This window comes from Callithrix jacchus, chromosome 6 (genome assembly GCF_049354715.1).
Source record: "Callithrix jacchus isolate 240 chromosome 6, calJac240_pri, whole genome shotgun sequence".
Lineage (NCBI taxonomy): Eukaryota > Metazoa > Chordata > Mammalia > Primates > Cebidae > Callithrix > Callithrix jacchus.
The window spans coordinates 141,293,181-141,319,357 of NC_133507.1; the positions used below are offsets into that span (position 1 = coordinate 141,293,181).

The 26,177-nt window shown below is 57.1% G+C and overlaps 2 protein-coding genes across 10 annotated transcripts; one reads left to right on the forward strand and one right to left on the reverse strand.

The window, feature by feature from the left end:
• Window positions 1–21: 21 nt before the first annotated feature.
• OBSL1 (obscurin like cytoskeletal adaptor 1) lies at window positions 22–21,571 on the reverse strand. 9 transcript variants are annotated; one of them, XM_035305863.3, is made up of 21 exons: window positions 20,388–21,571; window positions 18,330–18,599; window positions 17,993–18,244; window positions 17,548–17,850; window positions 17,120–17,416; window positions 15,238–15,510; window positions 13,321–13,593; window positions 12,365–12,637; window positions 8,869–9,141; window positions 7,545–7,820; window positions 7,184–7,471; window positions 6,725–7,000; window positions 5,841–6,110; window positions 5,404–5,676; window positions 3,823–4,089; window positions 2,825–2,937; window positions 2,140–2,296; window positions 1,812–1,973; window positions 1,390–1,494; window positions 807–1,076; window positions 22–154 (listed from the first exon to the last, which is right to left on the reverse strand). In XM_035305863.3, exons 1-21 carry the CDS (start codon window positions 21,397–21,399, stop codon window positions 147–149), a joined length of 5,691 nt encoding a protein of 1,896 aa, XP_035161754.3. In that variant the 5' UTR covers window positions 21,400–21,571; the 3' UTR covers window positions 22–146. The 9 variants fall into 9 exon arrangements, with proteins under 9 accessions (XP_035161754.3, XP_054113954.2, XP_035161753.3 ...); XM_054257979.2 differs by having other exon boundaries at window positions 22–529; XM_035305862.3 differs by having other exon boundaries at window positions 22–574.
• INHA (inhibin subunit alpha) lies at window positions 20,781–25,789 on the forward strand. The gene is made up of 2 exons (XM_002749822.5): window positions 20,781–22,781; window positions 24,783–25,789. The coding sequence occupies exons 1-2, from the start codon at window positions 22,517–22,519 to the stop codon at window positions 25,613–25,615; spliced, it is 1,098 nt and encodes a 365-aa protein (XP_002749868.3). The 5' UTR covers window positions 20,781–22,516; the 3' UTR covers window positions 25,616–25,789.
• Window positions 25,790–26,177: the final 388 nt, after the last annotated feature.

The window sequence follows — 26,177 nt, forward strand, 5'->3', positions numbered from 1 at the left end:
TCACTCAGAGAGCCAAGGGAATGAGCTGTAGCACTTTTATTGTTTCCTGACATCTCTGGTCTCCCTGTTTCTCCACCCCTGCCCAGGGTAGGGGCACACGCCTTCCAAGCTGTCCAAGGGCACCTGCCTGGCCTGGTTCGGTACTCCTAGTTACCTGCAGAGGAATGACTCCACGTGGGGCTGGGGAGAGAGTGGGTACCACCTTCCTCTCCCCAGGCAGAGCCTGGACACCAGCACAGGAAGATCTGGGCCCACAGGCTCTATCCTACCCTTTCTGGGCCTCTGTCAGGGCTGTCTTGGAAGGTGGGGGTCAGCTAGGGGTGGGACACAGCTCAGCATCTGGAGGGAATGCTGGGATTTGGGATAGAAGGTGGGATGTCTCTTCGTGTGAGACATGTGTAAGAGGAAAGAAAGAGGCCTCTGCCAAGGCTGACATGGAACTCACTGCGATGGGCAGGAGGGAGGAGGGACAGGCTGGAGGCAGGCAGTGTTAGGGAGGTACAGAGGAGAGGAACTGGTAGAAATGGGGCTGTTCAAGAGAGAGAAACATGGTCCAGTGGCAAGAGAGAGAAGCCTGGCAGGAAGGGGTATAGAAAGGTGGGAACAGCTGACTAGGAGCAGCTGATCTGAGTCAAGCAGTTCCAGCCCTGGGTGTGCTCTATCCCTCCCCTCCCCCACCCCCACCTCCAACACATTTCAGGACCTGCCGCCACCACAGTCCTAGAAAGCCTCCCATAGGTGTGGCTTAGCCCATCGGTTCCCAGGTGCCCTCGCCCTCTTGCCTCTTCCCAGTCGGCTTTACTCACCCTCTACCAGCAGCCGTGTGTGGGCGCTGTCCTGGCCGGCCTGGCAGCAGTAGGTGCCCTGGTCCTCAGGTCGAACGTCACGGATGACCAGGCTGTGGGTGGGGCCGTGGCTGCGCATCTCATACTTATCTCCCGGGCACAGCTGGGCCCCCTCCCGCAACCAGAACACGTGGCCCCCCGAGCGCGACACAGTCACTTCCAGCACGGCCCGGCGGCCCACCAGAATGGTCTTCTCGCGAGGGGGGCGGCGGCACATCTGGAGAGGCAATGCTGAGGGTAGGGGGCGGGAGCTTAAGTTAATAGGGACACACATGGCCCCCAGGAGAAGAGACGCATCTTCCCTCCCTGCAGCCTCCACTCAGGGCCTTAGCCCTCTATGCCACCGGTCCGTTCCCTTGCACCTCAAATCCAAAGTCTCCTCTTCCCAGGGAAACGCGGTGCCCTCTGTGACCCGGCCCAGGAGAGCCCTTCGCGGGAAGGGGAAGAGGAAGGCATCGTTCCCGGGGCCACCCCCGGTCCGTCAGTCCCCTGGCAGGAGAGGAGAGGATGTTCTTTCCCTGTCGCTCCCGCCCCTGGTGCTTACCCTCCACTTCCAGTAGAGCCAAGGACTGGGCGGGCCCCGCCTGGAAGCGGACTTCACCGGCGTCCTCGGGGCGCAGCTCGCTCAGCACCAGAATGTGTTTCTTCCCTGGGGGTGACGGGGTCGCTAGCGAGGCCGGAGCCACCTCAGAGGAGCGCTGGGGACGCGGGTGGGGCCGCAGCAGGCCCCTGGGTCGGTTCGGACGCCGTTAGTGTACGCTAAGGTGGGCGGAACCGGAGAGCGGGGCGGGTAGAGGAGCGGTCCGGGACTCGGGGCTGGGGGCGGAGGAGAGACCCGGGACGCGGCTCTGGGGCCTTGAGGCGGGGCCTGTCCGAGCCGGAGGTGGGGCTTGTCCCGCGGGGCGGGGTCTGTCCGAGCCTGGGCGGGGCAGCGAGGGGCCCGAAAGGGTAGCCTGGCGGCCAGACCTTCTTGTCGGATGCGGACGCGGGCTCCGGGTCTCAGCAGGCGGCCTCCGAGCTCCCAGCGCCCCGTGGTCTCGGCCTCCGACACGGTGCACTCGAACGTAGCGCCGTCGCCTTCGCGGGCACTCACCGACAGCAGCTCGGAGAGCACCTCCACAGTGCGGTCTGGGGCGGACCCGGGGCGTGAGCGGGGCGGGGCGGAGGGCAGGTGCTGGCCACGCCCCCACGCCCCCTTTTTAGAAGCACGCGCGGTCAGCAGGGTCGCGGGAAGATTGCTCCGCAGGTCTCGCGCCCAAAGCAGTGCCCAGTCCCCGCATCACCCCATACCCACCGTGCACGATCAGGCGGACCGGCCCGGCGCGGGCCGTCCCCACCGCGCAGCTATAGGTCCCGGCGTCCGAGGGGCCGCAGCGCCGCAGCTGTAGAAGGCGGCGCGTGCCCAGGGCCTGGAGCCGGAGCCGCGGGCTTGGAGTGAGCGCGCGCCCGTCCTAGGGGCGGGAGTTGCAGAGGGTCGGGGAGGGCACGGCTGGGCGCGGCCGGCAGCACCGTCTGTTGATGCCAAGGGGTCTCGAGACGAGTTTATGTGTATCTCGTGTTCCCAAGCTGGGATCGGGCTGTCCCACGCCTTCGGGGCCGTGCCAGGAACCTCTTTGAGAAGGTGTCACCCTTTGGGGACCTTAGGGCCGCCAAGGTGCACGGAAAGCCCAGAGCCAGGTATCAGTCACAGGGGTACATGGTCACGGATTCTGGAATTAGGCAAACCTGGATTCAAATATGGGCACTACCTCTTTGGTTTGCCCTTGGGCACGTAATTTCGTCCCACTGAGTATCAGTTTCCTCATAGATAACAAATGACAAGACCTACCTCCTAGAGTTGTAAGGAGTAAGGGATTAAATGTAATGCAAATCTTAGCACGGTGCCAGGCACACACGCTGAAGAAGTATTAGTTATTTCTTAGGGCATTGTTATTGTTGGTGTTATGTTGAAGTCGGCTGGGCTGGGGTTGGGCTCTGACCTTCTCCCAGGTAACATCAGCCAAAGCTTGGGAAAGCTCGCACTCAAACGTAGCTGTGTCGCCCTCGGTCACCTCTAGGTCCTGTGGCCCCCGCACAATGGTCACTGGGACCTCTGGGAGTGGGAGAGAGAGGACAGTGCAGAGGGAGCAAGATGGGGCCCAGCTTTCAGGGACAAGGAGGGCACACACCTGGGCACAAGGGGTCAGTAGAGGACACTAGCGAGTGGGGGGGATGAGCTGGGTCAAGTGGTCCAAGAAGGATCAGTCAGTGGAGGGGGGTGCAGGGAGGGTCATGGCAGGGGCACAGGGCTAATGGGTTAGGAGTGGCCAACTGGGAGTCACACTTTAAGGTGCTCCGTGGGGAGAGGCTGGGGGCCAGAGGGCAATGGGGAAACGAGCAGAGATGCCAGTGGAGTAACCCACAGGTGGGCATGGTCAGTGGGGCCACATGTGGCCGGAGTGCCCAGCAGGAGACACTGGTCATTGGGGGACCCAATGGGTTCAGAGGAGCAATGAGCAACGTGCTGGAGCAGGTGTGGTCAGTGGGAACATCCTGGGGCTGGAAGCAAAAATGGGGGACACTCCAGCAGGGTTGCTAGTGATGTCACCTCTAGGCAGTCAGTGGATTGGAAGTGGTCACAGGGACTACACTCAGGCAGGCAGAGGGAGCCATGGCAGGCAGTGTAGCCAGCAGGGTCACAGTTGGTCAGTGGGGCAATGTGCAGGCAGGCAGACAGCAGGGACCACAGTGGCATAGGCATGCTCATCAATCAGTGGCTGGCAGAGCCTGGGGCAGTCAGGGGCCACACTCCGGCAGAGGATTCTCTGGGGCCACACAGGGCCAAAGGGTTGGGGGTCACACTCTGGCAGGGATGTCAGTGAGGGCCACACAGGGCCAAAGAGTCAGGGGGGTCACATGAGTGGGGGGTTAGTATTCATGCCTGGGGTGAGTAGGGCCACACAAGTCAGCAGGCAGGCTGTGGTCTTGGCACCCACACCTCTCACAACGAGTCTGGCTGCGCAGCGCAGGGAATCCGCCGTGAAGGAGACACAGCCTGAGTCAGCCAGGCCCAGGCCGCTGAGTACCAATTGGTGACTCTGGCCCTCCGAGTGGATGTGGCACTTGGGCCCCGGATGCAGCCGGACTCCACCCCGGGCCCACTCCCCGGTCACACCTTCCTGGGACAGCTCCAGCTGGAAGGTGGCACTGCCCCCCTCACTGATGGTTACGTCCTCCAGAGGCCGCAGCACCCTCAGCTGCCTCGCTGGTTGGGGGAGATGAAGAGAGAAGGAGGATGAGGCCTCCAGCTCTGGGCAGTGTTTGCAGTGGTTCTTCCATCCCTTGGCCCTGCCTGTACCACCCAACAACCAACCTAAGGCCCTGACCAAAATAGTTCAGAACCAGTGTGCAGGAAGGAGAAGGCACAGCAGACAGACTTGGTGGGGGCAGGGCTGGATTAGGGTTAGGAGATGAGGGCACAGGAAGGGGACGAGTGTGGTTAGGGGCTCATGGAGTCTGTGCGAGGGGTGCTGTGACACTGGAAGGAGCATGGAATTTGGAGTCATGTATAGTAGGAATAGAACCTGGCTCTACCACAGAGTTTGTGTGCTGTGTGATCTTTGGCAAATGGCCTGACCTCTCTGGGCCCCAGCGGCCCCAGCTGTACAAGGTGAATAACATTGGGACACGGGTTTATTGCGATGATTTCATGAATGAAATAAGTTAGAAGAGATATGTGTCACCAGTGGCAACTATTCACCAAGCTGTGTGTAAACATTTTTCATGTTATCTCAGTTTATGTTTCCAGAGACACTTGAGACGGGGATCAACCCCATTTTTAATATTTGAGGCAGGGTCTCACCGTCACCCAGGCTGGAATGCCGTGGCATGATCATAGCTCACTGCAGCCTCAGACTCCTGGGTTCAAGCAATCCTTGTGCCTCAGCCTCCCTAGTAGCTGGGACTACAGATGCACACTCCCATGCCCAGCTAATTTTTTTTGTAGAGATAGTCTTGCTATGTTGCCCAGGCTGGCCTCGAACTCCTGGCCTCAAGGGATCTTCCCACCTTGGCCTCCCAAAGTGTTAGGATTACAGATGTGAGCTACTACATCTAGTCTCAGCCCCATTTTTAAGGACATTTGACTCAGAGAGGTGACATGAGTTGCATGAGGTCACACAGGAAACAGGGGGCTCCAGCTTGGGGTAGGAGGAGCGGGGTGCTGTTTGCCAGCCATCCCTGCTACTTAAGTGGGTATGTGTATCCCTAGAACACTTGACTGAAGGATGCCCATGGCAAGTCTTTTTGGAGAATATTTATGTTTATAGCAAGCCAACTTGGAAATATGAAATGGAATGTAAAATCCACATAGACTTCTAAGGTAAATAAAAATCATCAGAAAAAGAAAAGTTTTGCTTTGGGCAGGCTGCTGCAGATTCCACCCCCGGACTGGGATGGCCAGGGCTGACTTTCCTCAGTGGTGAGGGGCACTTTGGTCAGGGCCTGAGGGACTCCAGGACAGCCAGGAAAGGCTGTGCTGTGGGGCAGGTAATTCATTAAGAGAGGACAGGGCACTCACGCCTCACGCTGAGCCTGGCCAGGGTGCGATCGTTGTGGCTCTCACAGCCATAGGTGCCCTGGTCGGCCAGTACAACGCCATGGATGAAGAGGCGGTGGATGTGCCCATCCTGGGCCATGGACAGGCGAGAGTCATGGGGCAGGGGCTGCCCACCTCGCACCCAGCGCACGGCTCCCACTGTACCCACTCGGCCTGTCTCCACTTCGAGACACACGTCCTGGCCTTCCTCTGCCCGCACGTCCTGCAGCCGCCGTAGGAACAGCAGCTCTGTCTCTGGTGGGGAAGAAGGAGGAGGCCATGGAGCCTGGTGGGGTTCAAGGCTGGCCCCTTGCTCCATCCTACTGGTCTGTCCCTAGGTGGATGGGCAAGGCTGCGGGGTCCCAGGATTGGGGTACAGGCATGGGACACAGAGCATCTCATCCACATCAGGACCTAACCTCGAACATGGAGCCGGGCACTTGCGGCTGTGCTCCCTGCACGCACAGTCACGGTCCCTGCATCCCCCAGCTGGCAGCCTCGCAGGGTCAAGATGCGGCTTGAACCGTTCCGGGCCATCTCCACCTGTGGCCCTGGAGCGACGACGGCTCCGTTGCGCAGCCAGGTGACATCGGCATCTGCTGGGGAGACTTCACACCGGAACGTGGCATCATCACCCTCATGGACAGTAAGTGGCGTCAGCTCCGAGACCAGCTTCACTGGCAGTGGCTCTGAGGGCATGGTTAGGCAGTGAGCTGAGCTGGGTCTTCTCCCTTCTCCCCTTTCATCCCCTCCTCAGGGTACAGACCCTCACCCCCAGCCATTTAACAAACCTTCCATGAGGACCTACTATGTATGGGCCATGGGGTGGCCCAAAGGACAAGATGTCAACTCCCTGCCACTCCTTTCAGTCAGTTCTTCGAAATCCTAGCCTAGCGCCCCACCTCGTGATGTCCTAATAATAGCAGATCATTTACCGGGACCCTACTTAGAGCATGTACTTGTCACAATAGGCCTATAAGACAAGCACTATCCCCTCTTTTCAGAGCTGGGTCTCAGAGAGGTTGAAGAACTTGGCCAATATCACACAATTACTGGGGCACAGAATCCAGGCTGGAACCTGGGTAGGTGGACTCCAGAGCCCCTGCTTTTAACCACCTATGCCACTCTCACACGAGGGTTTCTGGAAAGGGGATCCCTGATCCCCTATCCAAGTGATAGTCACACATGCACTGGTTGGAGCCAGAGGCAGCAAAGTGGGGTGGAGGAGTAAGGGAGCCCCAGAATTGTGGCAGGTGGTCCTTGGGGTGCCAGAGCCCACAGGACGTGAGGGGTGCACTGTTACCTTCCACGCTGACGAGGAAGATGCGGCTGTCCTGGGGCGCGTCGCACAGGTACTCCCCAGCGTCCCCACTCCGTGCCCCCTGCACCCGCAGCACCTGCCTGGCCCCGGCCTGCTCCAGCTGCACCCGCCCCTGGCTTGCCAGTCGCTCCCCGTCCTTGTACCAGCGCACAGGGCCCCCCGGCCCGGAGAGGTGCACCACCAGCTCTAGGTCCCCGCCTGGGGTGCTCCGAACCCTCGTCTGGGCTGCCTCGGGAGCCACCACCCGCACAGGGGGCTCTGTGGGGTCAGAGCTGGAGGTCACTCAGAAGGAGAGACTCAGGGCTTTGAGGAGGGCAGTGGGGGCATGACGGGAAGGTTCTGAGAAAAGTGGGGCAGGGATGGGCAAGGCATGCTGGAAAAGCAGGAATCCTACAGGGTTTGGGATGCCACACACAGGCTTAGTATCCAGGCTGTACTCACCAGCCACCTGGACAGTGAAGCTGAGGCTCGGGGCTCCTGGGGCTGCTCCAGACTGGCAGGTGTAGAGCCCTGCATGGGCTGGGCCTGCAGCCTGGATACAGAGGACTCGGCGGGGGCCCTCGGCATGGAGCTCTAAGCCCTCTCCCTCCTGCACGGGCTTCCCATTGTGGCTCCAGATCACAGGGGCGCCAGCCCGGGACAATTCACAGCTCAGCACCACTGGCTCTCCAGGAGCCACACTGAGTGGGCTCGGGGCTGTCTCTGGAGCAAGGAACTGCACTGGGGGCTCTGAGCAAGAGAGGAGGGTGTCAGCCCATGCTTGCCCTTGCCTCCCCACCCCAGGTTGGCCAGGAGCACGCACCAGCCAGGATGACATTGAAGGTGATGGCCTCATCCCGGGTCTCACACACATACTCCCCGGCATCCTCAGGCTGGGCGTGGGGCAGGGTCAGGGTGCGGGTGGGCCCCTCAGCACCCAGGTGCAGGGCGTCTGATGCCTCCACTTCCAGCCCATCCTTGTACCAGCGCACCTGAGACCCAGCTGGGGCCACCTCACAGTGTAGCTCCACGCGCCCGGGAGCCCCAAAATGCAGATCCAGGGATCGGGCTGCTGGATGCACAATCCTCTCTGGCGGGGCTGGTGGGTGGGCAGAGAGAGGGGCACATGGGCTTGGGCAGCAGGCCTCTCCTGCCTCACCTACCAGATCCTCAGCCCTACCCCCTGGCAGCACAGCTCTTGGGAATGGTGCCGGCAGCAGTCCATGGAGCAGCTGCTGTGTGCCAGGCACTGTGCTAAGCCCTTTTTTTTTTTTTTTTTTTTGAGATGGAGTTGCACTCTTATTGCCCAGGCTGGAGTGCAATGGTGTGATCTTGGCTCACTGCAACCTCCGCCTCCTAGGTTCAAGCAGTTCTCCTGCTTCAGCCTTCTGAGTAGCTGGGATTACAGGCATGTGCCACCATACCTGGCTAAGTTTTTTGTATTTTTAGTAGAGATGGCATTTCACCATATTGGCCAGGCTGGTCTCAAACTTGTGACCATGATCCACCCACCTCAGCCTCCCCAAGTGCTGGGATTACAGGCGTGAGCCACTGTGCCCAGCCAGCCCTGTGTTTTTTTAATCAGTTACTCTGATCACCCCATAACAGGTGTATAGCTGCTGGCTGCAGATGAGGACCTGAGGCCTCTTTAAAAGAAACTGACTTGCCTAAGGTCACACAGACAGAAAGAGGCAGATCCAGACTCACACCCAGATCTACACACCCTACTCCACACCCACCCTACTTCCTATCCCCTTTCCCTGCTTTGCCTCTGATGCACTCATTACCACCTGACAAACCATCTCTTATTTTCTGTCTGTCCACTCTTGCTAGAGTATAAGCTCTGTGAAGACGGAAGATTTTGTCTTACTGGTTCACTGCTGTATCCACAGAGTCTAAAACAGTGCCAAGCACATAGTAGTTGCTCAATGAGTATTGAATGAATGGATGAATGAATGAATGGTTCTAATTGATGGGCACCCTCCCACCAGGCCTCTGGTCCTGACCTGATGTGGCCAACCAGGAATCTGATGGCCGAACACAAGGAGGCTGGATAAGGGGAAGGTTGGGATGGGGTGGGGGAGGTGGTGTCTGTCCCTTAGCCTCCTACATCTCTACCTCCTCTGGGTGCTCCAGAGATTTCCTACCTGTGACAGTGACAGTGAAGAAGGCCGAGTCATCTCCAGCATCGCATACAAACTCTCCCCCGTCCTCAGGCTGGGCAGCAGGTAGTACCAGGCGGCAGCGTGCTCCATCCCTCTCCAACACCAGGGCCTCACTCTCCTCCACTTCCAGCCCATCCTTGTACCAGCGCACAGGGGCATCCTCCTGAGATAGCTCACACATCAGCACCACACACTCCAAGGTCACAGCGATCAAGGCCACCTCATCCCGGGGGTACAGGATCCGCACTGGAGGTTCTGCAGGGTGGGGACAACCACAAGCTGTCACAAGCTCACCATCAGCCTCTCTGGAGCCATTTGGGAGCATGAAGGTCCCATCACCCACATGATAATGAGAAAAATAAGTATAATAATAGTTAGCAATAATAGGTCCACAATTTGTTCTCTGAAATCCCTGGGGCCAGAGGTGTTACAGAAGCCAGAATGCTTTGGATTCTGGAAATGATGCATTTCTCATCTATCACATACCTTCCTCAGCCCCCAGAGGGTCCTCTGCCTTCATCAGTCACATTAACATATCTGTGGTATAACACATACTACACTCACCCTAGGCAGGATATACTGAAAGATATAGAATCTTATAAGAATATATCTATAATCGATTTTTATCTTACAGATAGAAGGCTATAAGATACTCATATCTTATTGATACACAGCTGTAGCTGTATTCACCTTTGGCAGGCTATTAAAACACAGAAATAGCTTCAGAGCAATCAGGCTCAGGTTTTACTGAAATGATTTGGAATACCAAACTTACAAAAAGCCTTTTGATTTTGTTTGGCATTATGGATAAGGGAGAGTGGATCTGCAATAGCGAACACTGATATGCCGCTTCCTAAGGTCCAGGAACAGTGCTTAGGCACTTGAAACATTTAACTCTCACGGCAATCCTAAGAGGAAGATAGTGTTTTATCACCATTTTCCATATAAGGGCACAGAGTGATTATACAACTTCTGTAAGGTCACAGCTAGCTACACCCACTCTGGGGCAGGAGAAATACTCTCTGTTAAAAGGAGGCTCAGATTCCACAGGTAGCGGCAGGAATTCTAAACCAAGGCTTGCAGAAACTCAATGGCTTTTTGCATCTGTCTGTCTGAGAGTTCCCCAGGGGTGCTAAATGCTGATTCTGACAGTTCATCTCCAAGTTCCGGTCACTTCTCCAAAGAAAGGGACCCATGTACTAAGTTTACTGCCACCGTTAGAGGAGCTTGTTAAAGATTAAAAAAAAAAAAAGAAAGAAAGGGACCCATGTAAATATTAGAGGTGACCAGTGCATGGAGCCCAGGCCTGCCCACACTCCCGCTGCCCCCAGGTCCCCCCATAATCTTCAAGTTTCAGGGAGACTTTAGTGCTCCATCAGCCTTTGGCCCCCTAGTGGCGGGGCTGAGGAACTGCTAGCTTCCCAGTCTTGGAGTTTGCACAGGGGCCCACATACCAGAGGTAAGAAGCTCCCACTCAGCCCTCCGCCTCCATCAGGACTCCTGCCTTGAGCCACACAGCCCACCACCCCCATGGGCTTGCTTGCTCTAAGGGTCTGAAGGATGCAGGCTGGTCCTCTGTGGCCAAGCAAGGCCGGGAGAGAGCAGAGTACAGCTGCCTGAGGGGTGGGGAAGGTGATGAGGGCAGGGAGAGAGGACAGGGTGCAGTGATGGGACCGGGGTGGCCGCCCAGCCCCAGAACCTCGGCTTGGTGTCAGACTTGATTTGTTCTGGCCTAGAGGAGAGGTGATGTTTGTGAGAACTTCTCTGTGAAGAGACTGGTGTTTTGTGGGGAGCCTGGGAGTGAGCTGGCATTTGTGTGGCTGTGGCCATTATGTCTGGCCAGGGCTGGGGAGGAGAGGGTGAAGGTGACTGCTACAGGGCAGAATGTGTGCAGAGAGCCTCTTAGGCATTGTGGGCTTGTGTGTGCAGGCTGGACCAGCTGGGGTGCAGGGAGTGGGGGGCCCTCTAAACAGCTCAGCACGGGGCTTGACCTTCAGGGCAGGGCTTGGGGAGGACAGGACTGCGGCTGAAGTAGGATGGGGGCTTTGGTGCAGCCACTGGGGTTATGTGCCAACCAGAGCAGCCCAGACCTAGGGATCCCCAGCCCCTGACCATACACACTGGACTGGGCACTGTGAGCCAGCACCCCGAGGTCTCCGGCACTGAAACTCCATCACTTCCACAGTTGTCCTGAGCTTCTCCCGCTTCCAATATTCCCCCCGACCAACTTCCTGCCCACATCCACCTCCATTGAGCTCTAGTATCAGCTTTGAAAGCACTTCCTGGCCAGGTACAGTGGCTACCTGTAATCCCAGCACTTTGGTAGGCTGAGGCAGGCAGATCATGAGGTCAGGAAATCAAGACCATCCTGGCTAACACAGTGAAATCCTGTCCAGCTACTCAGGAGGCTAAGGCAGGAGAATCACCTGAACCGGGAGGCTGAGGTTGCAGTGAGCCAAGACTGCACCATTGAACTTCAGCGTGGGTGCCTGGGTGACAGCGAGATGCCATCTCAAAAAAAAAAGAAAAAGAAAGAAAGCACTTCCTATCGCCTGGCCAGGTGGTGGCTCTCAGCCCCAGGGTCCCTAGAGAAGCTCTAGACAACAACCCATGCCCTAAGATCCTGGAAGGTGTCTGGCTTTCCTGCCAGGCTGTGCACTCCTGGAGGGAAGCAGCCGTTTCTGTCTTCGCAGTGCTGACTCCTGTGTTTGAAAGGGCAACTTTCTCTGAGGCCCTCCTTGACCCTCCTGCTCTGAGTTCTTGAGCCCTCTGCCCTTGGCCCTCCCAGTACTTATCACCAGGTGTCACTGTACATTTATTTGCGTGTTTATTGGTTTAACACAGGGGTCGCAAACTCAAATGCCCACAGGGTCCAGGTTAGGTCAGCGGCTGAAGCAGTCTGGGGAGAGGCAAGAAGCAATGGCAGGGAGGGTGGGACAGAGGAATGTGGGCCCCAGACTGCAGGGGCAGCTGCTACTCAGTGCCAGCTGTTCGTCGCCATGGGGGGAAGCGGGACCACAGCCGCCGGGTCTTCGGCTTTTTCAAGAGGACGCATAACTCCGGATTGTTATTTGAACTGTCCTGACTTTGGTAAGACTCTGCAGACCAAACAAAGCATATGTGGAATGCACAGGCTCCCGGGACTGCCCGTTTGCGACCCCTGGTTAACAGCTGCCTCCTTACCTAGATTGGCAGCTCTCTCAGAATAGGAACCATGTCTGCATTACTCCCAGTGCCCGGCGCAGGGCAAGTGCTCAGTAAATGAACTGTGGTGCAGAGCTAGGCCTGGTCTTGGGCACTGGGGAGGGGCTTGTTTTCTTGAATAGGAGCCCTGGGCTGATCTCAGCAAGAACCCTGGCTCATGTACCTGCAGCCCACACCTCCCTCCTCCCCAGGGTGCCAGCTGGGGCTATGTGGCCAGCTCCTCCAGGGTTCAGGGCAATCTCTGTGACCCCGGGGAGCTAGGCTGAACCCATACCTGTGACGGTAACGGTGAAGGAGGCTGACTCATCGTCGATTTCACACAAGTACTCGCCAGAGTCTTCGAGCTGGACAGCAGGCAGCACCAGGCGGCGGATGGTGTCTTCCTTCTGCAGGAGCAGCGCGGGGCTCTCCACCACCTCCTCTCCGTCCTTGGTCCAGCGCACCTCTGCCCAGGGTCGGCACAGCTCACAGGTCAGCACCACACGCTCCAGGCGCACAGCTGCCACATACACCTTGCCGCTGGGATACACGATCCACGAGGAGACATCTGGAGGACAGGGACAGCTACTGCCAGGCATGATGGGTGGGCCAGGTGTAGGCCTGCCGCCCTCTCTGATCCAGTTGTGTCCCCTACCCTATGTGTTGAAGAAGGACCTCCCTTAGATTGTATCTCACAGTAGCTGACAGTTACTCACAGCTAGAGACACACGAATACAGCTATCACAAAAGCATACCAGCCTTTGCACTGAGCAGGGGCTGCACAGTGGAGACCATGGGGTCAGCCCTGGCTGTAGAAATGCTCCACATTCTCTGGGTTGGGACAGGGATGGTATGAAGGGTGGAACTGAGGAGGAGGGTCAGGTCCCCAGATGGAGCTGGGGATCTCCTCCTCCAAGATCTTTTGGCCTCTCTAGTGCCTGAGACCACCTGCCCCAGACTCTTCCCTGCGATTGACTCACTACCAAAGATTTCCCTTGGTAGAGGTTTTCAGGAGAACAGAGAAGGCAGGGCTTCCTTAGCCAAGACCAATGTGCTTTTGATAACATGTTTCCTGAGTGTGACTAGACCATAGCTTGAGGAGAAAGGGAGGAGGTCTGATCTGCCAGGGGGAGGGCAGCAGGATGGGGAACAGTGACCCAGGAGTGAAAGTGTGGCAGCTGCCCCAGTGGGATCAGGGGGCACCTTCCCCTGTGCCTCCCAGGCCCTCCTGGTCCCCACCCGGCCCCCCACCTGTGATGGTGACGGTGAAGTAGGCACGCTCGTCTCCAGCGACACACTGAAACTCGCCCCCATCTGAGGGCTGAGTGGCAGGCAGCACCAGGCGGCGATGGGGCCCCTCATTCTCCAGCACCACGAAGTCATTCTCCTCCACCTCCTGCCCGTCCTTGTACCAACGCACAGGGGCATCCTCTCGGTCCACCTCACAGGCCAGCATGACACACTCGGAGGTTATGGCATGCACGAATACATGCTCTCGGGGGTCCACGATGTGCACGGGGGGATCTGGGTAGGGAGCAGAGGTGGCATTGCACAGACACCCCCACACAATGAGTCCCAACTAGCTGTGTGGCCAGGAGACACTGTTTCTGCAAAGGAGGACCCTGGGGAGGGCTAAGGCCCTGCTGGGTAGGGGCTCAGGGACAATGACAAGGAATACTGAAGGCATGGCAGGCGAGATATGGCAGATCATGTGGCAGCAGAGTGCTCTGAGGGTCCCCAAAAGATCAGAGGTGGTGGGGTGAGTACATGGAGGGAAGGAGACACAGAGTTCACAGAGTGGCAGCCATTATTTGTCTAGGCTGAAGGGGGGTCACTGCCACGAGCCACAGCAGGGCCATGCTGACTGCTTCTATTATTACAAGAAAGCAAGAGGTGACGGATGGCCCAACAAGCGGCAACAGTGAGACAGCCCCTCTCCGGGTAGTGAGTTCCCTGTCAGGGCACATTCAGGCAGGGCCACAGGACCTCCTGGCAATGGTGTAGAAAACAGGACTTCCACTCAGGGAGATGAGTGGGATCCGTGGTTGCCAAGCTGCTCTCTCAGAGTCTATATTTGTTAAGAGAGGATCTTCAGGCTCCACCCTGGATATTGGGGCTCTGAACAGTCCAGGGAACCTGGGCATCTGCATTTATAAGCACCTTCCAGGAGTTTCCTAAAGCAGCCAGCCCGCGGACTGCCTCGTGAGAACCCCGGGGCGACTGCACTTGATGCTTCCATTTGACTCTCTGAGGCAGCAGGAATAGGACAGTCCCGTCACTCCCAGCTATGGTGTGACAGAGGTCATGTGACTCTTACGGCCTCCGTTTCTTTGTCTCTGAACTGGAGATATATTGCCCTCATCTAGCTGTGAAGATTAAACAAGAGCGTATACTGGAAATCCTCAGCATAGTGCTTGGCTCAGAGTAAGTGCCCAAAAAGTGTTTGCTCCCTTCTCTCCTCCCCTTAATTGCATTTTGTTCCCCCACCCAACCCAGCAGAGGCTATGTGGGCAGTGAGTGTGCTAGACAGTGTTACTGTTTAAGGGGTTTAGGAGGCAAAAGCAGGCCATGTGTGGTGCATGCCTATAGTCCCAGCTCTCAGGAGGCTGAGGATGGAGGATCGTTTGAGCACAGGAGTTCAAGGCCAGCCTGGACAACAGAGAGACCCTCATCTTAAAAAAGAAAAAAAGAAGGAAGGAAGGAAAGAAAGAAAGAAAGAAGCCAGGCACAGTGGCTCATGCCTGTAATCCCAGCACTTTCAGAGGCTGAGGCAGGCAGATCACTTGAGATCAGGAGTTTGAGACCAGCCTGACCAACATGGTGAAATTCCATCTCTACCAAACAATACAAAAATTAGCTGGGCATGGTAGCACACCTGTAGTCCCAGCTACTTGGGCAGTTGAGGTGGGAGAATCGCTTGAACTCAGGAGTGGGAGGTTGCAATGAGCTGAGATTGCGCCACTGCCCTCCAGCCAGGGCAACAGAGACCCTGTCTTAGGAAAAAAACAAAATAGAAGAAGCAAGTGCAGTGTTATCTGAAACATCTCCCCTGGGCCACTAAACTCTCCCTGTAAAGGACTTCCCCAAGTAGGCAGCAGACCAGGGAGCATGGCTTAAGCGGCCATGGGGGACTGGGCTGGAGGAGCCCAGGCTGGCATGGTTCCTGACCTTGGACAGTGACGTTGAAGAAGGCTGAGACCCCTTCTGTCCTGCACTCAAACTCGCCACTGTCCTGAACTTTGGCCTCAGGCAGGATCAGACGGTGTTTGCGCCCATCCATCTTCACCACCAGCAACTCACTCTCCTCCACCTTCTGCCCATCCTTGTACCACATCGCCGGGAAGTCCACCCTCGAGAGCTCACAGGTCAGCACCACCCGATCTGAGGTTGTGAAGGTCAATGACACCTTGTTCTGGGGGCTCAGGATGTGCACCGGGCTCTCTGTGTGGGGAGAAGCACAGATAAGCACCCCTGTCTCTGGTGCATGGGCTCAGTGTTGGGATGGATGCATCGGGAACAACTGCTGTTGTTGGTTTTTTTTTTGAGATGGAGTTTCACTCGTTTCCCAGGCTGAAGTGCAATGGCGCGATCTCGGCTCACTGCAACCTCTGCCTCCCAGGTTCAAGCAATTCTTCTGCCTCAGCCTCCCTAATAGCTGGGATTACAGGTGCCCGCCACCATGCCTGGCTAATTTTTTTGTATTTTCAGTAGAGACAGGGTTTCTCCAAGTTGGTCAGGCTGGTCTCAAACTCCCAACCTCAGGTGATCCTCCTGCCTCATCCTTCCAAAGTGCTGGAATTGCAGGCGTGAGCCACCACACCCGGCCTATTGTTGGGGTTTTAAAAAATAGGCTTGGGCATACACACCAATCCTTAAGCACAGTGCTTTGGCTGTGCATAAGAATTCCTAGGGAGCCTGCTAAAAATGCAGAATTCTTGGACTCCCAAGTGTGCAGGGGCCAGGAAATCTGCATTATAAACCAGCCCTCCAGATGGTTGTGATGTCAGGGAGCCCAGGTCCCATTTTGAAAAATGCTGCTCTGGTTGCTGGTCAGGTCTCGCCTGGCCCCCTGCCTTCGATGCTGACAGTGAGTCACCCCAAGACCCTGTGCATGGGCACCAACAGATTCCTTGACTGGTCTTACCAACTCCAGCAACGGTGACATGGCAAATGCTAGTATGATCCTTGAACTTTCAGCCCCCCTCCTCCTCAGGGATGCCTCATTCTCCTCCTTCCCCTTCAGCAGGTGGCACAGTGTGATCAGGAGCCAGACTGCCTGGGTTCATAATTCAGCACCTCGCTCATTATTTCTGTGCTTCGAGCAAGTCACTTAACCTCTCTGTGCCTGTCTCCCCTGCTATAAAATGGGAATGTCAAAAGAACCTATCTTAAGTTCGAGATAAGCCTGGGCAACAGGGTGAAACCCCATGTCTACTAAAATACAAAAATAAGCCAGGCATGGTGGTGCACATCTGTAGTCGCAGCTACTCAGAAGGCTGAGGCAGGAGAAGTGCTTGAGCCTGGGAGGCGGAGGTTACAGTGAGCCGAGATTGCACCATTGCACTACAGCCTGGGCGACAAAGTGAGACTCTGACTGGGGGGGAAAAAAAAGAACCTATCTCATAGGGCCATTGAGAAGATTGTGTTAATCAATGTAAGGTGACACAGGACTGTGCATGGCAGGTAGGAAGTTGTAATGACAGTGTCAGGAATTGAACAATAGGGCAAGAGGTAGTCAGGGACTAGCAGCCAGGGTCTGTGTCTTTCAAATGAGATGACAAATGCGACAGAATCCCGTAAACCACAAAGCACTCCAGAGAACTGGGCTATGATGCTGACATATATCAAGATAACAAGGTGTGCTCTGGATGTTGCATGTGGGTTGAAATTGGCCTTCTGGACCTCTGAGCCCTCCACTTGAGCCCATTTTGGATGCTCCTTGCTCTTCTGGCCCAGATACGAGAAATGGGAACAGCACCTGCCTCATTTTGCCAATAGGACTTCTGTGTCTTGACCCTCTCTGCCCACTCAGGTCCCCATGGGCACCAACCTTGGATGGTGAGGGCAGCTGAGTCCTGCACGCCGGGGCAGCTGAAGCCGACCAGGGCCCCACTGTCCTGGTGCTTGACGGCATGCAGGATGAGTCTGTGCTGCAGGCCCTTCTGCTCCACATGGTACCGCAGGGCCCCAGGTTCTACCTGGCCCTCTGGCTCGTTACTCTTGAGCTCTTCCCCATTAAGGAACCATGTACCCTGGATGATGGTGGAGAGATCGAGGGAGAAGACGGCATCTTCCCCGTCGTATACCTGCACGTCTTCCAGACCTGCCACCAGGCGAGCTGTGGGCACTGAGGCAGTGACAGAGTGCAGCTGTTAGAACTAGAGGGCAGAGGCTGGCAGATGGTAGGCCTGTGAGAGGACCAGCACTGAGGGCTGGGGAAGGGAGAAGTGATGGGCGGGTCTGACAGGACCAACTCACCAAGGTGAGCAGAACCATGGAACACCACGTGAGGACTGCGACCATGTCCACTGACTGCGCAGATGCGGAAGCGGTAGTCACCCTCGGAGGGCACACAGTCGCCCGGCACCTCCACAGCTCCGGCTTTCTCGATGCTGAAGCACTGAATCCAGTCTTCAGAGCCCACTTCCTGCCGCTCCAGCCGGTAGATGAATGGGGTCTCGGGAGCAGGCTCGGGAGGCTTCCAGGTCAGCAGGACCGTGTTCTTCTGGCCCTTGAACATCTCTGCCGACACGGGGGGCCCTGGGGGACTGTGCTTGATGCCTGAGACCAAGGCAAGGATGTGTTCCAGCCTTGCTCGGGCCTCCACAGCCCTTCCACCTTAAATCTGCTTCTCCAACCCAGCTGGGGCATCTGGCCAACCTCCCACCCTGGCCCGCCTGTCCAGAGGCCTTCCTGCCCTCACATTTGACTCTGAGCAGCGCAGTGGTATGGGAGTTGCCCAGGCTAAAGGTGACCTCGCCAGCATCTTCTCGGGTGACCCCTGGAAGGACCAGTGCATGCATGTGGCCCGAGGTGGTCTGGCAGATGGCCGGCAGCTCCTCTCCATCACGACTCCACCGTCCCTGGACCCCGGCCTCTAGAGTTTCCACCAGCAGCACCGCATTCTCTCCTTCCAGGACATCAAGCTTCCGGGGCAGGCGCTTCAGGATGGGCCCTGAGATGCAGACAGGAATCCATCAGCCTGGAGTCTGAGCACCTGCCTGCCTCTGCCTCAGCCCCTTCCCTGTGGGCCAGCCGACCTTTGACTGTGACATTGGCCACAGTGCGCACCCGGCCCCGCATCTCACACAGGTAGACACCGTCGTCGTCTGCCTTCAGCCTGTGGATGATGAGGCGCCGGACGGTGCCCTCTTCAATCTGCTCGTACTTGCGGCAGGGCAGCAGCCGCTGGTCCTCTCGGAACCAGGCCGTGGGGATGCGGGAGTTGGGTACTTTACACTCCAGCACGGCAATCCCGTGCTCACGGCCCTCCACATCCTGCAGGGGCCTTGTGAACCGGAGGCGGGGCTCTATGGAGAGGGGAGAGACAAGAGAGGGCTCTGGAGAAGGGCTAGACTAGGAGGAGGACTCCTCAGAGCGCATTAGTTCAGGCTGGGTGCTCTTCACGCAGAGCCAGCAGGCACAGTGGAATCACAGAAAACCACCAGAAGGCAAGTGGTAGTTCCTAAGATGGCCTAAGTTCTCATCCGGGCCTGACACTTACTAGCCGCATCACCTTGAGAGTCCATTTCAATGTTTCTGAGCCTCAGTCTCCTTACTTGGAAAATGGGAACAGAGAGGGAAAGGGTTGGACCACATTGGTGATTTCCAAACTGTTCCTGCCCCCACTCCCCCAGGTATTTCATATATTCCACAAAGGCCTGAGTAGAATTTAAAATATTTTAACTCTTTTCAAAAGTGTATTTCGGTCAGGCAAGGTGGCTCCTGCCTGTAATCTCAGCAATTTGGGAGGCCAAAGTGGGTGGATCACCTGAGGTCGGGAGTTCGAGACAAGCCTGAGCAACAAGGAGAAATCCCATCTCTACTAAAACACAAAATTAGCAGAGTACTGTGGCGCATGCCTCTAATCCCAGCTACTTGGGAGGCTGAGGAAGGAGAATGGCTTGAACCTGGGAGGCAGAGGTTGCGGTAAGCCAAGATTGCACCATTACACTCCAGCCTGGGCAGCAAGAGCAAAACTCTGTCTCAAAAAAAAAAAAGTGTATTTCAAAAAAAAGAAAACAGGATGTTAGAAACCAGGTTAACTTAGATTGCTGGAAAAGCAAGTTTTTTTTGTGTGTGCAACTCTGGGAAGCACCTCTAGCCCTCCCTCAGGGCTTTTCCTCCCTGATGGAGGTCCAGATCCACATCAGCCTGGCGAATCTGTGCACATCGAACTGTACCAGTGAGGCCACCACCACAGCCTGGGGGGGCCACATGCTTGACTGCATGCCAGGCAGGACTCAGGATAATTTACCAACTTTGTTTTTCCTCCTAGAGAAAAATCTGGACAACTAGTGAAGGCGTAATCCTTTGCACTGTGATGAAATACTGTTATGGAGACTGTTACCTTCCAGTGAGTTTGGGGTGTGTTTTTTTCCCTTTGAATTTTCTGTTTATGAGAATGTAAGCATTTATTGGATATTGTTCCTTCACCTTCCTCTTCTTTCAAAAGTGGGGAGCAGTTTAATCAAAGAACAGTAAAAACATTCAGGAAATTTGTCCACCCTCAAGTCTACCTTTCCACTGAAACGGTGGTTTCTCAAGGTGACAGATGCAGCCAGGCCGTCCCCTCTCCACGGGGTTCAGAGCCTGAACCACGAATGCAGCCTTCACTTCAAATGCCTATATTCAATAAAACGGCCTCCTGATTCTCACTGATGCTTTAGAAGCCTGTTACACACGTAGACTTAGCAATTTACACCCATAAAACACTCCTTTATCTGTTTCATCTATTGGGGCTCCGGTTGTGAATTCAGTTGGGGAAGGAGGAGTAAAATAACAAAGACGATGAAAACCACTAGGGGAGAAGAGTTCTAGGCCCTTCTAGGTTTGTACATCAATCACTTCTTAGTGGTGTTCCACCATCTGCCTCAGAATCACTTGGGGAGTTTTCTAAGAAGTTGCTGAGCACCCTGGAGACCTACTAAATCCGAATCCCTGGGGAGTGGGAGGCAGGCGGGTTGGGTCTTTTAATATTCCCGCCGACCTCCCCTCCCCCAGTCTTCAGGGCAGCGCCGGGCACCGAGAGGGGCCGGGGTTCGGCGGGCCTCCGAGGACACTCAAGGCCGCTCCCCGGGCCCCGGGCGCTGCCGTACCTTTCACGTGCAGCTGCACTGCGCTGAGCGTCTGGCCCGCGGAGTTGCGCGCGGCGCAGACGTAGAGCCCGCGGTCCTTGGCCTGGCAGTAGAGCACCTTGAGCACGAAGCCGCCGTCGCGGTCGCGGTACATTAGGCGGCGGCGGTCCGGGAGCAGCGGGAGGCCCTCCCAGTGCCATTCGATCTCGGGCTCGGGCTTGCCCATCACGTAGCAGCGGAACTTGGCGTGCTTGCCCTCGTTCACCCAGAAGGTCTTGGGCGCGCACTTGAGCGGCTCCACCACGGGCGCGGGGGCCTCATCGGGGTCCGCGGGCGGGCTCTCAGGGGGCTGCTGCACCTGGAGCAGCGCGCCAGCCTGCGCGTGGCCGTGCGCGTTGCGGGCGTGGCACACGTAGACACCGGAGTCCGGCAGCCGCGCGGCCAGGATGCGCAGCGCCAGGCTCGCGCCCGGGCCGTCCTCGGCCCGGCCAGGCTCCAGAGCGAAGTGGCTGCTGTCCCACACTTCGTCCAGCGCCATCCCGTCCTTCTCCCAGTACAGCGTGGGCTCGGGGAGGCCCCCGGCCTGGCACGTCAACACCACCTCCGCCCCCCGCAGCACCCACTGGGACCGCGGCCCCGCCAGGAAGACCGGGGCGCCCTCCCCGGACCCCGGCGGCGGCAGCGGGAGCTCGGCGGGCTGCGGCTCGGGCTCGGAGGCCGGCGGCTCCAGCACGGTGATGGCGGCCGCCGCGTAGGCCTCTCCGGCCACATTGCGGGCGCGGCACACGTAGACCCCCGCGTCGGTGGGCAGCGCGCCGTTCAGCAGCAGGCCGTGCTCCGCGCCGTCCGCCAGGAAGCTCAGGCGTTCCGAGGCCGCCAGCTGCTGCCCGCCCTTCTCCCACACCACGACGGGCGGCGGCTCCCCCAGGACCACGCACTTGAGCTCGGCCTCGGCGCCACTTACCACCCGCACGGGCCGCGGGAAGCGCAGGAAGCACGGGGGGCTCCCCTGGTCCCCCGAGCTTGCCTTCATCGCGGCGGCCACAGACCGCCCGCAGTGGCGAACCAGGGAGGGTGGGCGGAGGGCGAGCCGAGGCCGGAGGCGGCGGCGAGGGCTCCGGGACCGGGGCGCGGGGATCCGCGGAGTTCTCCCAGGCTGCCCGCTCCCTGCTCGCCTCCCTGTCCTCGGTCTGGAGCTGCAACTCTGCGGCGGCGGCGATTCCCTGACCCAGAGCCCGGCACTTAGGGGGCAGTCCTTCCTGTTTGGCTCTCCAGCGAGGGGCCCCGCAGCCTCCTCTGCCTGCGGCCTGGCTTCCTGCTCTGGGGAGGCTCTCTTCCCAGCCCCCTCCCACAGCTTGGGCCTCTTTCCCCTCCTCCCTCCCACCTCCAGTCACCAGGTCCCCAGCCGCCTGCCCGCCAGGCTTGGGCCTGAGTGGCAGAGGCGCCTGCAGCTGCCAATCCCAAAAATATTCTCTGATGACACAGCTGGAGGACAAGAGCCCAGACTGGCTCCTCTGGGCTAAGTATAGAGCAGGCGGGACCACCTGGCCCCCGCCCTAGCTCCGGTTCTAGCCCTGGCCCCAGCCCTTCCCCCAGTGGCTGGCCTGCCCAGCAGCTGCTCATTGAAAGGGGCCCCAGAAGGTCTGAGGGGTGGTGCACTCTGTCTCCTGGACAAATGACACTTTCTGGGGCTGGCCGGCTACAGCTCCCAGGCTTGATGTCACTTCTGGATGTGAGACTGTGTGTGTGTGTGTGTGTGTGTGTGTGTGTGAATAGGGAGTTGATGTCCCCTCTGGATGTGTGTGTGTGTGTTTGTGTGTATGTGTGCAGGGAGAAGGGGTTGTATGTTTGCATGAGGGTCGGGTCGCTTGGGGCGAAACCCTCTCCAGCCCCTCCCCCACATTCCTGGCGGGAGTGGGAGATAAGGCTCATGGCCACAGGCATCTACGTCAGAGATAGGAGGTCTCAATGCCACGGGCAGGGGCAACTCGGACTGTGGGGCGTGGGAAGGACTGGGGAAGACTGGGTGAGAAGCATACAAGAGGGTGGGTGTGGGATGAGGAGGGGAAAGCAGGGAGGCCCTGGGCACACCCTGGCAGAAGGGGCACAGGGCAGGGAGTGGGTTCCCCGCTAGTAGGGCCAGGTGAGCCATGGCACTGCCACTGCTGCTCTTCTTGCTGCTGGCCCCACAGGGTGGACACAGCTGCGAAGGGTCAGAGCTGGCCCGGGAGCTTGTTCTGGCCAAGGTGAGGGCCCTGTTCCTGGATGCCTTGGGGCCCCCGGCAGTGACCAAGGAAGGTGGGGACCCTGGAGTCAGGCGGCTGCCCCGAAGACATGCCCTCGGGGGCTCCACACGCAGGGGATCTGAACCCGAGAAGGAGGATGTCTCCCAGGCCATCCTTTTCCCAGCCACAGGTAACAAGGGTGGGGGAACCGACAGGGTGACTGAGAAGCTGCCAGGCACAACATGGGTTTGCAGGCCAGGTGGACCAGGGTTTGAATCCCAGCCCTGTCATTCAGCGTCTTTGCAACAATAGGCCAGTTACTAAACCTCCCTGTGCCTCTATCTCCCCATCTATAAAATGGGCGATAACGCCTACCTCTCAGGATTGAGATGCTGCACCCAGAGTGCGTGGCATGTGGGAGGCATTTGGGAGGGATGCACCAGGAGACCAGGGGTCTGTAGAGATGCGGCTGGGCTGGCCACCTTTCTTCCTATCTCTGCCTCTGCTTGCTACTCCAATCCCTGTTTCTTTAGTCCCAGGTAGCTGAGACTGAGAAGCCATCAGAGATACAGGCAAAAGATTGGTTGGGAAACTTTTCTGGAGAACTTGTCTATCTTCTCTTGAGTTCCTGTCTCAACTTATGTGTGTCCTCTTGTTCCACTGACTGAACGGATAAACCCTCTTCCGGGTGGCCTTTCTTGTCATCTAGTCCACCTTTCTCTTAGAGGGTTCTCTTAGAGAGGACCCCTGCCTCCCTCACTTCACCCCCTCCACAGCACCGTGGGGAAAAGGATGGCTTTGGGCTCAGGCAAAATCCCAGCCTGGCCACTTAGTTGTTGAATGTCATTTCACCTCTCTAAGCCTCAGTCTCCTTATCTGCAAAATGGACCAATTTGTAATATATAATGGGTGCTGCTCCAGTATGATTAGTATAGTCTACGAGTGTGTCAGTGTAAGGATGCTAACTGCACATTCTTTGTTTCTGAGATAGAATTTTGCTCTTGCTGCCCAAGCTGGGGTGCAATGGCACGATCTCGGCTCACTGCAACCCCTGTCTCCCGGGTTCAAGCTATTGTCCTACCTCAGCCTCCCAAGTAGCTGGGATTACAGGCTCGTGCCACCACACCCAGCTAATTTATTCTATTTTTAGTAAAGACAGCATTTCACCATATTAGCCAGGCTGGTCTTGAACTCCCAACCTCAGGTGATCCACCCACCTCAGCCTCCCAAAGTGCTGGGATTACAGGCATGAACCACTGTGCCTGTCCCCAACTGGACATTCTTGAAAGGATTGTCCTCTGTTCTGAGTTACAACCCTTCTCCTCCTCTTCCCCCTCCTCCTTGTTCTTCGTTTTCTTCTCCTTCCCACTCCCCTTTCCCTCCTTCTTCTTAGTTTTTTGCTGGTAACTTGTCTTTTAAAAATGGAATTAAAGAATTTATCATAATTGTATGATATGCAATATTCCTGACATGCCAAAGAGAGTAATATGGCTTGGTGTGATGGCTCACGGCTATAATCCCAGCACTTTGGAAGGCAAAGGCAGGCAGATTGATTGAGCTCAGGAGTTTGAGATCAGCCTGGGCAACATAGCAAGAGCTTGTCTCTACAAAAAATAGAAAAATGAGCTGGGTGTGGTGGCATACGCCTCTGGTCTCAGTTACTCGGGAGGCTGAGGTGGGAGGATTGCTTGAGCCCGGGAGGTAGAGGCTGCAGTGAGCCATGATCATGCCACTACACTCCAGCTTGGGTGACAGAACAATATTCTGTCTTAAACAGCAACAGAAAGTAATATAACAACCATCTGTGTAGACACCACCCAAGGTACTGTTTCACACTATGTGGTAAGTAAGCACTGAAATCTAACTACCATTTCTTAGTGCTGGTGAAGTGGAGAGGGACAGGGCCTCTTACATACTGCTGATGGGCATGTTAATTGGTAAAACCCTTCAGAGAGAAGCTGGCAGTGTCTTGTATTTTTTTAAGTTCTTTCATGAAGAAATTAAAAAATAGGAAGCCTACAGAAGCTCTCCCAAGACTCAGGAGAGTTCCCATGTCCGGGAGGGCACAGAGCAGAGTGCAGCCCATCATTAGCTCATGACTGGCAGCCACGTGCCTCCTGTTGAGGAGGAGGGGCGCCAGGTCCTGCCAATCAGTGGTGTTGCCCTCACCCTTCTCTTCTGTCTCCTGCAGGTGCTAGCTGTGAAGACAAGTCAGCTGCTAGGGAGCTGGCCCAGGAGGCTGAGGAGGGCCTCTTCACGTACACGTTCCGGCCATCCCAGCATACACGCAGTCGCCAGGTGACTTCGGCCCAGCTGTGGTTCCACACCGGGCTGGACAGGCAGAGCACAGCAGCCTCCAATAGCTCTGGGCCCCTGCTAGGCCTGCTGACACTGTCACCGGGGGGACCCATGGTTGTGCCCATGTCTTTGGGCCATGCCCCCCCTCGTTGGGCTGTGCTGCACCTGGCCACCTCTGCTCTCTCTCTGCTGACCCAACCTGTCCTGGTCCTGCTGCTGCGCTGTCCTCTCTGTTCCTGCTCAGCCCGGCCTGAGGCCACGCCCTTCCTGGTGGCCCACACTCGGACCAGACCACCCAGTGGAGGGGAGAGAGCCCGGCGCTCAACTCCCCCAGTGTCCTGGCCTTGGTCTCCCGCTGCTCTTCGCCTGCTGCAGAGGCCTCAGGAGGAACCGGCTGCCCATGCCAACTGCCACAGGGTAGCACTTAACATCTCCTTCCAAGAGCTGGGCTGGGAACGGTGGATAGTGTACCCTCCCAGTTTCATCTTCCACTACTGTCATGGTGGTTGTGGGCTGCACATCCCACCAAACCTGCCCCTTCCGGTACCTGTGGCTTCCCCTACCCCAGCCCAGCCCCCTTCCTTGCTGCCAGGGGCCCAGCCCTGCTGTGCTGCTCTCCCAGGGACCATGAGGCCCCTACATGTTCGCACCACCTCAGACGGGGGTTACTCTTTCAAGTATGAGACAGTGCCCAACCTTCTCACGGAACACTGTGCTTGTATCTAAGGGGGTCTTACTTCTTAGTCCCTTGGCTGGTGGCCAAGTCCCCATTATCGTCAGCTGGGAGGAAAGGAAGAATGGGAAATAGATGGCTCCCACTTCTCCCTCCTTTCACTTCTTTGCCTGAGGGTTACCCTCCCCATCCCACCTCTGTCTCAATAAAGAACACAGTGCATATGACTTGGCATACATTCTCCAGCTTCTCTGATACAGAGTTGGGCCCCCAGGAGCATGGGGTTGTGGGATCTCAAGTCACTCAGCCACACTTGACCTCGGAGACATGGAGTTCAAGAGCTGTAACTGGATGTGTATCAGTTGGGAATCTACAATGCTTGGGGATGACACAATAGTGCTCCAAGCTCCTTGGAGAGCCACCCTGGAGACAGAGCTGGACTACTGCAAGCTGAACCAGACATGTCAATCGGGTTGCCTGCCGTGCATGCCTAAGGGAGACTGCTGCACTCACGTGCCCACATCCAAGGCAGCCATAAGTCCCCCTGCCGTTCTCTGCCCCAGCTGGTGGACACTTAGCCCAAGGTCAGGTGATTTGTAGCCTGGCCAGAGATTG